This window comes from Lactuca serriola, chromosome 7 (assembly GCF_051521515.1).
Source record: "Lactuca serriola cultivar US96UC23 chromosome 7, Lser_US96UC23_V15, whole genome shotgun sequence".
Classification (NCBI taxonomy): Eukaryota; Viridiplantae; Streptophyta; class Magnoliopsida; order Asterales; family Asteraceae; genus Lactuca; species Lactuca serriola.
Genome location: NC_136414.1, coordinates 95786717 through 95800471, shown reverse-complemented (window position 1 = coordinate 95800471; position 13755 = coordinate 95786717). Strand labels below are relative to the sequence as shown.

The 13755-nt window shown below is 35.7% G+C and overlaps 1 protein-coding gene across 1 annotated transcript; it reads left to right on the top strand.

The window, feature by feature from the left end:
• The first annotated feature begins 11853 nt into the window (after positions 1-11853).
• On the top strand, positions 11854-12615 carry LOC145064233 (uncharacterized). The gene is made up of 2 exons (XM_079011718.1): positions 11854-12408; positions 12496-12615. The coding sequence occupies exons 1-2, from the start codon at positions 11854-11856 to the stop codon at positions 12613-12615; spliced, it is 675 nt and encodes a 224-aa protein (XP_078867844.1).
• Positions 12616-13755: the final 1140 nt, after the last annotated feature.

Here is a 13755-nt window from a genome sequence, read left to right as displayed (position 1 = left end):
AATGTCACCACAAGGCAACTACTCGATTCACAAGGCCCGCTCACCCGAAAGCCACCTCTGGAAATAAAGGAATTAATTGAAGAATTCTCTAAGCATTCTAGAGAATACCACAATCCGAGGAATGAAGTGAGTCGTGGAGCAGTAAACTCAGTGAACGATGGCATGGCAGCGGTAATAGCTAAACTCGATAGCCTAGACCGAAGAATGACGAAAATGGATCAAACAATCCATGCTATTAGAGTAGGATGCGAAAATTGTGGCGGCCCCCATCTTACCAAGGATTGTGATCGAGACGAGAATGGAAATAAAAAGGCTCAAATATTCTATTCCAGTGGCGATAGATACGATGAAGACTGGAGGAAACCAAAGAAGGAATGGCTCCCATACGAAGAGTATAAAAAGGCTAAGGAGGAGAAATACAAACAGAGGGAGAGGGGATTCTATCAAAAGGAAGAGCCGGTGACGGAAAAGAAGGCAAATTTAGAAGATATACTCACAAGGTTCATAACCGCGTCCGAGAAAAGACATAATGATCACGATGTAGCAATGCAAGAAACCAGAAACATGTTGAGGAATCAGCAAGCTTCCATTCTCAACATTGAGAAACAGCTGGGACAGCTTGCACATCAAGTGAATGAAAGAAGACCGGGTCAACTTCCGAGCAACACCGAGCCCAATCCAAGAATGGAGAACGTGAGCGTAATAACCTCCAGCGGTGAAGAAAAATTTACAGAAACACTAAGAGTCTCCAAGAAGAAGGCAGAAAAGGAAGAAAAACCAGAACCAGAAAAACCCGACCAGACTCGCCGAGTCACTCTCATGGACTCGACGAGTCTAGTCGGGAATGAAGATACTGCCAGTTTTCTAAAGCCATACAATCCTCCTTTGCCATACCCAACCAGAGCCATGCCTGCAGAAAAAGTTCAAGCCTATAGAACCTTCATGGAGCATGTTAAAGCTTTACAAGTCAATATGCCATTTGTGGAAACAATGCTCCAAACTCCTAAATACTTTAACTTGCTTAAAGGCCTTTTTGCTGCTAGGAAAGATCTGGCTGAAGTCGCGGAGATATTGATGAGTGAGCTGCCTGAGAAGAAGGGTGATCCGGGTAACATAGTAATTCCGTGCCAATTTGGTAATGAAGTTTCTACACGAGCATTGGCTGATTCAGGTGCAAGCATTAATTTGATGTCCTATTCATTCTTTAAGAAGCTGAATTTACCAGCACCAAGGCCGGTAAATATGAGAATCCATTTGGCAAACAAAACAATAATTCATCCACAAGGCATTTGTGAAGATCTTCTTATCAAAGTGGACAAGTTTATTTTTCCAGTAGACTTCGTGGTGGTGGAAATGAAAGAAGACCCCGAAATACCAATTATTTTGGGAAGATCATTCTTAAACACCGCGTGTGCCCTAATTGACATATGTGAGTCTACATTGACATTAAGAGTGGGTGATGAGTCGGTGATGTTTAAAGCTAATCCAGAAGTCAAGCAAGAAGAAGAAAAGAGAGAAGAAATCTCATTTATCCAATTGGATGATGAGTTATTACAAAAAGAGCTTGAAATTTTACTAAAAGAAGACCCAAGTAAGTTCACGCTACACTCTGAAGGAGTTGAAGATGCTAACAAAGACTTGGAGGAGCTAGAAAAGCTACTGGAAGGAGCCAGCTCAGAAAACACTCCAGGATTGATGGAACCCGATCAGACTCGCCGAGTCACCATAATGGACTCGACGAGTCCAGTCGATTTGGATAAAAACTTGACCAAAGCTGATTTGTTTGTTGATACTTCTTCACATACCCTGGGTTCAGTTACTGTTTTTGATTCTTTGGAAGAACAATCGCTAGAAGAAGTAAAGGGAATGGAGGTCCAACACGCCGATGTGGCATGCCTTGATACGATGCCATTTGGAGAAGAGTTGAGCACAAAAGAGGATGAAGACATAAAGGGAAGCAGAGTGGAAGCTGATCACCAATTCACCACTAAACCTAGAGCACGGACCATTATGAAATATGAAGTTATTAAATTTAAAGAGAAAGAGGTTCAAGAGTTGGTGAAAAAGAATGGGTTGAAAAAGAAGAAGAGGAAAAGAGAAGCCCAAACAGCTGAGGATGATACTGAGAAAAGGAGAAGAGACGAATTGAAGAGGGCTTACAAGAAAAAGATTCACGCCTACAAGACCAAGTATAAACCACAAAAAGTGAGGCGTACATTCCCGATGATTGAAGATGACAAAACGTAAATGGGAAGGAGTCTAGCTAATGACTCCTTAAAAAGAAGCGCTTGGCGGGAGGCAACCCGTCGTTAGAGTTTGCTTTCTTTTACTCTTTAGTTTTTTTTAGTTTTTGTTTCGTGTCACAATTTTAATCTTCCAAATCATCGGACATGTCTGCTTGAGAGTGTGCCTAGCTTAAGGGTGGGGTGAAAAGATTTTGAATAAATAACAAAATTTTGAAAATCAGTAATGTTTTACAAGAGACTCGCCGAGTCTGACCCTGACTCGACGAGTATATATTGATTTCAGATAATCTTTGACTGCGCGACTAGACTCGCCGAGTCTGCCCCTGACTCGACGAGTCGGTTTTATTTACAGAAAAAAATAATTTCGAAATTACTTTTACATCTGGTAAATACGGTTTTAACCCTAAAAATTCAGTTTCCACACCACACTCGCCGGGTACCTCTTTCTCAAACTCTCTCTCAAGCATTCAAGTTTTCTTCAAATTTTCTTCCAATTTCTCAAGGTTTAAACTCAAAAGGTAACAACTTTCTTCTTGATTTCTAGAAAGAATGTGATAATAAAATCATCTATACCTGCAATTGCATGAAAAAAACCCGTTTTTGAAAAGTAATGAAATTCTAGGGTTTCGATTTTTCATGAATATTGTTGTTTTGAACGTTTATTTTGGCCTTATTACTTAGTAGGAAGTCCCTGAACAAAACCCTTGACAGAAATTACAGGTTTTATGGTCCAATTTACTGCGACCCGTCGACTGACTCGTGCAGGTTGCGAGACTCGTCGAGTCGGGCATGGACTCGACGAGTCCAGTCGATTTACAAATACAATCCAGTTTTTAATTATATTCTGTGTTTCTGGGTTTTGTTTACATGTTTTGCAGAAATCATGTTCAGAAGAGGACAATCTTCAAGTGGTAGCCAAGGGGAGTTTCCATGGCTAAACTTCCCGCAAATTGAATCCGCTTCAACAATGAGGAAGTGGAAGAAGAAGCTCGCCGACATTAAGAAGAAGGAGGTGTATGTGCCGAACAGAATTGATTGGGAATGGCTGCAAAGTGTTAGATATGAAGAAGAACTAGCTCCTTACCTTTTGAAGGAGTTCCAACATGAAGGCGAGACAATGATCTGCGATGGGTGGAGCCGGGTTTTCCGCATACAAGAGCCGGTCTATTTAGAGCTTTGCTTGGAGTTTTTCTCTACTGTATCTTTTACCGGGGTAGTGGATGTCTTTCACCCAACAAGCTTCAGTTTTTGCCTTGGTGGAGAATTTCGTCAATGCTCGGTAGTGGATCTTGCCTGCCGACTAGGGATTTACGATCAGCCCTTGGTTTCAACAAACATCTTTCAGGCCTTTTTAGCACAAGCACATAGGGAATTTCCCGATGGAGTTACAAGCACAGGTTGGTGGAATACCATTGGAAATAAAGTTTACATCCCGAAGTCTGCACAGGAAGGGAGCATCCGATCCCCAGCTCACCGCAATTCACCGCCTTATTTCCTCCACCATCAACCAAAGGAAAGACGATGACAAGGTCTCCAACCTTGACGTTTTCTACTTATGGAGCATAATAACACCCGGCGTCTTTTGCAACATCCCGTGGTGTATTGCTTCATACCTTTTGGAGGGTGTGGTAAAAGATCGCAAAACCTCCTGTATCAATGGAGGAATGTTTGTCACTCGATTGGCTAATTCATTCGGGTTGATGAACCGCGGTGCCTGGAACTTAATGACATTGATCCCGACGCCCCCGTTTAATCTCATTCTTTTCCGAAGAGCACGGATAATTGAAGACTATGGTGGTGGCCATTATGCCATTCCAAATGATTACCCCGTTGTTGGTCCCGAAGCATCGGGAAGGAGGGTAAGATCAAGAAGAGAGCGGGATGTGGAGGACGAGCCGCCAGTGATTCCGGTCGAGAATGAAGACGTACCAATGGATTGGTACAATGTGGAGATGAGGCGGATGCAGGAGCAAATGGCGAGGGGGCTGAACTTTAGCAACCAATCCCACATACGACTTTTTGACCACTTCAATATTCCACATATTGATGGTGGGAATTACCCATTCATTCCATCTTGGGATGAGAGGATTGGTGCGCGACAAAGCGGAGCCGGGGGAATTGGAGCCGCCAATGATGATGAGGAGGATGAAGATTAATTTTGATGTTTTTGTGTTGTTAATCAAACAATTTTAATTTTTTGTTTTGTTTTATTTATATTTGGTGTGTATGCTTTGAGATTTTATTATGTTTAATGGTTGTTTGCTTTAGTTATTTTTCAGGATTGAATTATGATTGCTTGCTTAGGATGGTTTAGAGATGTAAAGCATGGATGTTTTCGCGAGTGAGAGCGAGTCAAGGAAGCGGGTTTTTAACGTCAAAGTATCGAGTCCGGTCCTAGGGGTATGAGCAATTGAGTCCAAATGTGGGGAACAGTTAGAGAAGTTTTTAGAGGCTAAAACAGTTGCAAAATACCAAGTTTTTTTTCGTTCAGTGGCCTACTCGACGAATCACATTGTATTTCTACAAATTCTGAGAAGGCGCGCTGGTACTCGACGAGTCCACCATAAGACTCGACGAGTCGTTCAGATGTTATACCGACAGACTGCTGATTTGATGCTGCTACTTGTCCCATTTGCTCACTTATTCTTCCATATCCATTCTTGAAGATCTTACACTGATTTCCGCATATTTGGAGCGACCCGCACGAGACGAGACACCCAAGGCATGGATGAGATGTTACCATGTCTAAAGTTGATTGAAGTTGGAGCTTAAATGAGTGTGATCAGCCTATCCACTGCTATCCCAGGGGAGTTTGTTCCAATTCCCTCTTTAGTTTCTTTTTATGTTTTTATGCATAATATGCAATGAGGGCATTGCATCACATAAGTGTGGGGTAGGGGGTTGGTTACATAATAGTCAATTTTTTAAAAAAAATATTGCATACCAAAAGTATTATTTAGGACTTAATTAGAAAACTTTGGTAAAAAATTAGGATTCGATGTTAGGATTGTGTTAATAATTGCATGATAACCCAAATGTTTAGTTGAGCCTATATACGTTCTAGTGTATTTGTGGCTTCCTTATTCCAGTGAAATCATGAGACAAAAACACGACCTTGCTCAGCCTGAGGGATGCAATATGTTTAGCAGCCTAAACCTGAAATGTATCCAGGAAAATTGTTATCATTAGCCAATAAAGGTTGAATTTGAGCGCCCCTGCTTAAGCATGTAGGATTTGAGTGAAAAAAAAGTGAGGTACATGTAAAAAAAAGAGAGAATTACAAGAAAAGTTGTAAGAATTTTGGAGCAAATAAAGTGAAGATCAAAAGATCAAAATTCCAAGAAATCAAAAAAAAGTTGAAGATGCCAAAAGTCAATACAAGTTGGTGAATTCAAAGATATCAAAGATCAAATTATCAAGGAAGTGAAGAATTCAAAGAATTCCATAGTGGTATCGAAAAATTGTAATTTTCTAGAATATGTATGCTTGGGTTGCTCAATTAAAAATACCTTGAGGGTAAAGAGGTTTTCTGCGGATGGATTCGGAGGGTTGCATAAAATGAGCATAGTTCGGGGTGAGTGGGCGAATGTTTATGAGGATTGTAAGTATTTGGAATATGGGGGGTTCTTTAGGAAAAATTTTAGACACAAATGCATGCGTTGCGGTCTTGGCATAATGGCTGGGTTAGATTGGAGTTGTTATACATAATTCTAATGTGTTAAAATTCAGTTTTGCTTGAGGGCAAGCAAAAGACAAGTGTGGGGTATTTTGATATGTGCATATTTAGTGTGTATTTAGTATAGTTTTTTATTCATATATTAGCTAAATTATCGCATATTATGGACAAAAGGTACTTAAAAGTGTTAAATTATGTTTTTCAGTCCAAAGATGAAGCTCGGAAGCAAAAGGAAGCAAGAGAAGCGGTTAGGAGCTCGAGAGTGGAATGAAGAAGGAAAAACACTAAAAAAAGCTTCTACTCGTCAAGTCAGATGGATACTCGACGAGTCCGATCGAGGAATCAGAAGGATAATGACTCGGGATCCCAGATAGTTATCGCAATACGGGGAATGTGAGAGGGACTCGACGAGTCACCAATTGACTCGACGAGTCGGACTGCTTATTTATAGATAATTCCACAGATCGATGAGAAGGAGTTCTGGGACGATTCAGAAGTATCTTGCTACGATTGAGAAGCCTGAAAAACCCTAGAAGACAAAGAAGGAAGCTAGAATTCAATTCCGGAGAGTAATTAAGGCAAAATTTCATCATTCCATTTATTCTTTTGTTTATTCATCATGACTAAGCAATTTGACTTTGATTGTTTGCTGTTATTTACTTTAATGATGAGCTAAACCCTTTAAACTTCTATTTGGGGATACGAAATTGGTAGTATGGTTTGATTCTTGGTAGGATTAATTCTATGTTGGTTAATTTAGTTATTTTAGCTTGCTAAAGAACCTTGTGTGTGAATGATAATTGATTTTCTGTTAATAGGGAGATAATTAATTAGCATGAACATCTATTAGTTATCAATCTCATATGCTTAGTGAACACTTTTTGTCATATGTCTAGTGTAGTGAACATGAAACTAGGATTAATAAGAAAATCAAGTAAATTTATGTGCAAGCTTGTGAGATGACCATTAAACAAGAAGTTAATTAAAAGGATAAATTAATTAGCTATTGCAAGTCTAACTTAACCCGAATATTATATCTAGTAAATTTAATTGAAATAGACAACTGGCCATTGTTTAAATTGATTTATTTGCTAAGGATTAATGAAGTGAATACGAAACTAATCAATTGAATCGGTAACTAGCAAAAGAATTAATCCATTGCACTTTTACCTTGAAATCAACCATAGGATCAATTAAGTTGAACTAAATAGAAGTACTTCTCCGTTATTGAATCTAGTCAAAGTCTTTATTTTCTAGCTTAAATTAGTAATAATTAGTAAGTTTCTAGTCTTGTAAAACTAGAGAACAACCCCTGCTTTTTAATTAACTTAGATTAAATTAATTTTTAGTTTAATTTGCCGTTCCCTGTGTTCGATACCCTGCTTATTTAGCTATACCACAATTGATAGGTTCACTGCCTTTTGTGTGTTATTTGATAATTAAAAGTAGGTTTAAAACTAGTGGGTTTTACACACATCAAGTTTTTGTATAATAAAGTATTATATATTAATAGATATTGTTTTTAATATATAATATTATATATTAATAAATATTTTTGTATTGGATTATTAATTTATTTTAGTTGATGTTTTTTTAAAAAAAAAATTATTGGAGTAATTCTTTTTTATTAAATTATTATATATCAATACATATAGTTTTTAGTATATAATATTTATATCGTAAGAAATATTATATTATTGGATTATTAATTTTTTTAGTTAATTTTTATAATTTTTAAACATTTTTCATTGTATTATTATGTTTAATTTATGATTTTCTTCATATACTAAATGTTGTTTTATTGGATTATTAATTTATTTTAGCTAATTATTTTTTTTAATTTTTTTTGTCGAAGTAATTCTTTTTTGTTGAATTATTATATATCAGTACATATAGTTTTTAATATATAATATTTATATCATAATAAATATTATATTATGGGATTATTACATATTACGAAACATTATTTTATTGGATTATTAATTTCTTTTAGTTGACTCTTTTTATAATTTCTTTTTGTTGGAGCAATTCTTTTTTATTAGATTATTATATATCAACAAATATTATTTTTAATATATAGTATTTACATCATAATAAATAATACATTATTGGATTATTAATTTTGTAATTTTTTTTTGAATTATTAATTTATTGAAATATTACTTTTTAAATTATTATTATTTTAATATAATAAATATAATCTTATTGGATTATTATTTTATTTTGGATGTATACTATTAATTGTTTTTAAATTTATTAGTTTCACCACAAAGTCGCCGAAATACGTAAAAGTGTCGACTATCATCATCAAAAATTAGTAGGATCATCTCCAAACACCTTCATCGGAGGTTCAATAGATACTATACCCTATTCCACCCAACATTGTTGGTAGCCACCTACGACAACCTCTTCATAATCCACTAGAATCCTTCATATCCCACATAATACCCAACAAACCCCGATAACATTTATAAGTGGTGGCGGTGACCGAGTGATGGTGGTGGTATTCTCCCAATGGTTTCTCATTATAAGCTAGATGAAATGAAAGTGTTTGACAACGATCCTAACGATTTCGATGATAAGAGACCACGATTTTACGTATCCCATGACTTTGTGGTGGAACCAACAAAATTAACAAGAACTACTGTTATAATCCGATAAAATAATATTTAGTATATGAAGAAAATAATAAATTAAAAGTAATAATCCAACAAAAAATAGTTTAAAAACAAAGATATTACAAAAATTAACTAAAAGATAATAATAATCCAATAATATAATATTTATTATGATATAAATATTATATATTAAAAACTATATGTATTGATATATAATAATTCAATAAAAAATAATTAGTTAAACAATTTTTTTAAAAAAAGAATCAACTAAAATAAATTAATAATCCAATAAAACAATATTTAGTATATGAAGAAAATAATAAATTAAAAGAAATAATCCAATAAAAATAATTAAAAAGAAAAGAATTAAAAATATTAACTAAAAGAAATTAATAATCCAATAATATAATATTTATTATGATATAAATATTATATATTAAAAACTATATGTATTGATATATAATAACTCAATAAAAAGAATTACTCTAACAAAAAAAATATCAACTATAGCTGTTCCAAAAAAAAAAAAACAACAACAACAACAACTATAATAAATTAATAATCCAATAAAACAATATTTATTAATATATAATATTATATATTAAAAATAATATTTATTAATATATAATACTTCAATAAAATAAAAAAGAATGTATGCAAAAATGGTCCTTATGGTATGGTAAAAGACAAAACTGCGAAAATGGTCCCTGAGGGTAAAATTGTCATTTTAAAAAAGTTAACAGCCAACCAGTTAAACTTAACGGATGAGGGACCAAAACCATAATAAAATTTGTTGAAAAGGACCAAATCTGCAACTTTTCAAACGTTTGGACCATAACCACATAAAATAAGAAACCACAGGAACCATTTTTTCAATTTTGTCTTTCTGAAATACAAACCTTTTAAACATATAAAATATATATTTTTTTTTTTTAAAATTAATTGAATGTAACTAATGTCATATTATTATTAGCTAACTTTTACGTTTTTTTAATGTTAATTTGAAAATTTTAAGTATTAATTAATAAATATTTAAATTTTGATAAAACTATGTAACTTTTTTAAAATTTAAATATAAAAACTTTATATCGAACAAATATAAAAGTTACCGACATAAAGCTAAAAATATGTTTCAGTAGAAAACTATTTAGTTTTATAAAATTTTGAATATATATTTATATTTTATATGTTTATAATCTTAAGAGTTTTTTTGTAAAATATTTGTAAGCTTAAGGGTTTTTTCGCAAAAAATTATTCATAGTAACCTGGAAACCTGCTATTGCAGGTAACAAGGGCAAAACCGACAAAAAAATGACAAGTTTGCGGTATAAACGAACCAAAAATCTGCCGAAGGGTAAAACCGACATTTTCTGCAAAACTTAAGGTTTTTTATGACATTATCTAAACATAGTTTTACTTCATTTGTAGTAAAAACTATGAGTTAGAACCAAGGTTCTAAAAAGCTCGTCCGCCATGGCACGCCATGACTCCAAGGCTTGCACCTGCCGCCAAGCTTTGCCAAAACGCCGCCTTAACTCATATATGTGTATAAAAATGAATAATAGTTGAAAATACATATAAAAATATTAATTATATAGAAAATTGTCGCCTTAAGTCACGCCTTACAAATGCCATGACTCGCCAAGGCTCGGAAAAGCTTGAGGCTTGACATTGCCGCCAAGTCACACCTTACGTTATTTAGAACCTTGGTTAGAACTCAACACTAAATTTCACATAATATTATTCTCTTATAATTTACAATACACGATTTCAAAACGTGTATGTTACAAAATCTAATAAAATCAAAGTTTTCACTATAAAAAGAAAAGATGAAACAACTTTAATAAACAGAACTTATTTAGTTGATGTTTCTCTTACAATTCCCTGTTCTGTTAAAGGATCACAAGGACCCAAGAAACTTTGGGTTCCTAAATCTGCTTAATTTTTGCAGTTTTTACGTGACGAGCAGTTCGACAATGAATGATATATAGATAGTGGCTACTCGCATCACATGACAGGAAGAATGGAAGAGCTGAGGGAATTTCGGTCTCTTAAGGATGGTGGAAGTGTTAAGTATGGTAACAATTCCTATGGTACGATCAAAGGATATGGGATGATCACCAATGGTGATTTCTATATCATAAAGGTGGCATACATTGAAGGCTTGCATCATAACCTCATTAGTGTCTCTCAACTGGTGGTTGGTACCGACTTAAAAGTTTCGTTCGATAACAATGGATCAGAGATAATTGAAAAGAAGACGAACAATATTCTGCTGAAATCAAAGAGAAAAGGAGAGTTGTACCCACTGAATCTAAATTCCATACGAGGGAAACCAACTGTTTGCCTAGTAACAAAAGCACATTCAGATGAAAGCTGGCTCTGGCACCGAAGGCTCTCACATCTAAATTTCAAAGATATCAACAAGTTAGTTCTTGGTGATCATGTACGAGGTCTTCCTGTTTTGAAGTTCGATAAAGAACATTTTTGTGCTGCATGCGAAATGGGAAAGCAAAGTCGACAGAGTCATCCTTCTCGAATCAACACAAAAGTGATTGAACCATTGGAGTTTTTCATATCGATTTATGTGGTCCATCCTCAATCGAGAGTATTGGTAGGAACAATTATATACTTGTTATTGTGGACGACTTCTCTCTCCTTACTTGGGTATTCTTTATAAGGCAGAAATCAGAGGCAACTACCAAGCTTAAAGTCTTTATCAAGCAGGTAGAAGATCAACTACGAAAGGTGGTTTGAAACGTAAGAAGCGACAATGGGTTGGAGTTCAAGAACAAAGATTTTGAAGATTTTCTTGCAGAGAAGGGGACAACTCACAACTTCTCATCACCATATACTCCCCCAACATAATGGAATTGTCAAAAGGTGAAATTCTTCCTTATGTGAGGCAGCCTGAACCATGCTAAGCTTTGCTTTTCTACCTCTATACTTTTGGGCTGATGCCATTGCTGCTGCTTGCTATACACAGTATAGATCTTATCTAAACAAACGTTTCTCCATTACTCCTTATGAAATCTTCAAAAACCGAAAGCCAAATGTCAAGTTTTTCCATGTGTTCGGTTCAATATGCTTCATTTTCAATTCAAAGGAGCACCGAAACAAGTTTGATGTCAAAGTAGACGAGGGGATTTTTCTGGGCTATTCTTTATACTCCAAGGCATATATGGTTTTGAACAAGCGTTCCAAGAGGATTTAAAAAACCTATTATGTCACGTTCGATGAAAACTACGTCAAGAAAATGAAATCAACCGAAGGCTCAGTGAAGGAAATTTTTTCACAATCAGGTCAAGTCACAATGCCAATCTCAAACCTTTTAGAGCAGTACATGCTGCTATTTGATAAACCAGAAAAGGCAATTTACTCCGAGTCCAAGGTTGCAGACAACAAAATCGACAACTTGAAAAAAATAATAGACGAAGCTACAAAGAAAATGGCTGAAGAGCAACCAGCCACAACCGGACTGTCTAGCACAAGCGAACCTCCAAAAGAAAATTCTAATTTTCAGGGGGAGGGTTCATCTTTACCAGATAACCCTAAATCTATATTCCACAGGGATAATCCATCATCGTCCATACCAACCGAAAGTCCAATCGAGGGGGAGAATTCTGAGCCAGTGGCCGAAGTTATGACATCACTCGAGGGGGAGAATACAAATATGAATGATGATGATACTCAGTCAGAATTCAAAGAAGAAGTAAACACTGAGCTGGATCCCTCTTATGATCCAAATTGCCCTCCTCTCATCAAATGGAGACGAGATCATCCAAAAACCCAAATAATTAATGAATCATCAGAAAAGGTGCTTACTCGATCTCAGCTGAAAGCGAATCAAACTGCATTATTCTCTCAAGTGCAATTTTGCATGTTTAATTCGTTTGTCTTCAAAGTTGAACCAAAGACAGTTAACACCGCACTTGATCACTCCGATTGGGTACAGGCAATGCAAGATGAACTCAACAAGTTTGAGAGAAACAAGGTATGGAGACTAATTCCTACAACAAAGGATGCATCTGTAGTTGGACTTAAATGGGTTTTCAGAAATAAAATAGACAAGTAAGAGAATGTGATTCGCAAGAAGGCAAGGTTAGTTGTGAAATGTTATTGTTAAGAAGAAGGCATTGATTACGAAGTGACATTCGCTCCAGTAGCAAGGTTAAAGTCAGTTCGTATCTTTCTCACCTATGCTGCTCATAAGAACTTCGAAGTATTTCAAATGGATGTGAAGTGTGCCTTCTTAAATGGAGATTTGGAAGAAACGGTGTACGTTGAACAACCACTAGGTTTCATGAACGAGAAGTGCCTAGAACACTGCTACATTTTGGACAAAGCAGTCTATGGTCTCAAGCAAGCACCAAGGGCCTGGTATGAAACATTAACTAGATTTCTAAAAATGTCTAGATTTAAACAAGGTTCGGTTGACCCAACCTTCTTTCGTAGGAAAGAAGGTGACCACCTTATGATCGTTCAAATTTACGTTGATGATATCATCTTCGGTTCCACAAACCCTGTCTTGACAGCTGAATTCAGGAAGTTGATGGAAACTAGATTTGAAATGAGTTCAATGCGTCCTATTAACTTTTTCCTTGGCTTAAATATTAGACAGGGACCCGAAGGCATTTTCATTAATCAAGATGCTTACACGAAGACCTTGCTTGCCATGTTTGGAATGACGGGAGATTCAAAAGTAAAGGTTTAGATGGCGTTTGGCACGAAGTTGACACCTTGTCTGGACAAACTGGCTGCTGACATGACCCTCTATCGACAGATGATAGGGTCCTTTATGTAAATAACAACTAGTCGACCAGATATAATGTTCTCCTTTTGTTATTGTACCAGGTTTCAAGCAAATCCACATGAACCTCACATGCTAGCTATGAACAATATCTTTCGATACCTGAAGCGAACCTCTTCTCTCGGTCTATGGTATCCAGCCAAATCAGGGTTCTTTGTCAAAGCATTCTCAGATGCTGATCTAGGAGGATGTGGACTGGACCGAAAGAGTACCACTGGAGGATGCCAGTTTCTTGATGGCAAACTGGTCAACTGGCAGTCGAAGAAACAAACATGTGTATCTCTGTCCACAGCCGAAGCAGAATACATAGCTGTTGCATCGTGTACATCTTAGGTCATTTGGATACAAAGACAACTTAGAGACTATGGCCTGAACATGAAGAAAATCCAACTATATTGTGACTTA

What these genes read in the sequence shown, in the direction of transcription:
- LOC145064233 (XM_079011718.1), top strand. Translation starts at nt 11,854, where the DNA reads ATGCCAATCTCAAACCTTTTAGAGCAGTACATGCTGCTATTTGATAAA. An exon ending in AAACTGCATTATTCTCTCAA is followed by an intron (nt 12,409 to 12,495) that starts GTGCAATTTTGC and finishes GATTGGGTACAG; the next exon opens with GCAATGCAAGATGAACTCAA.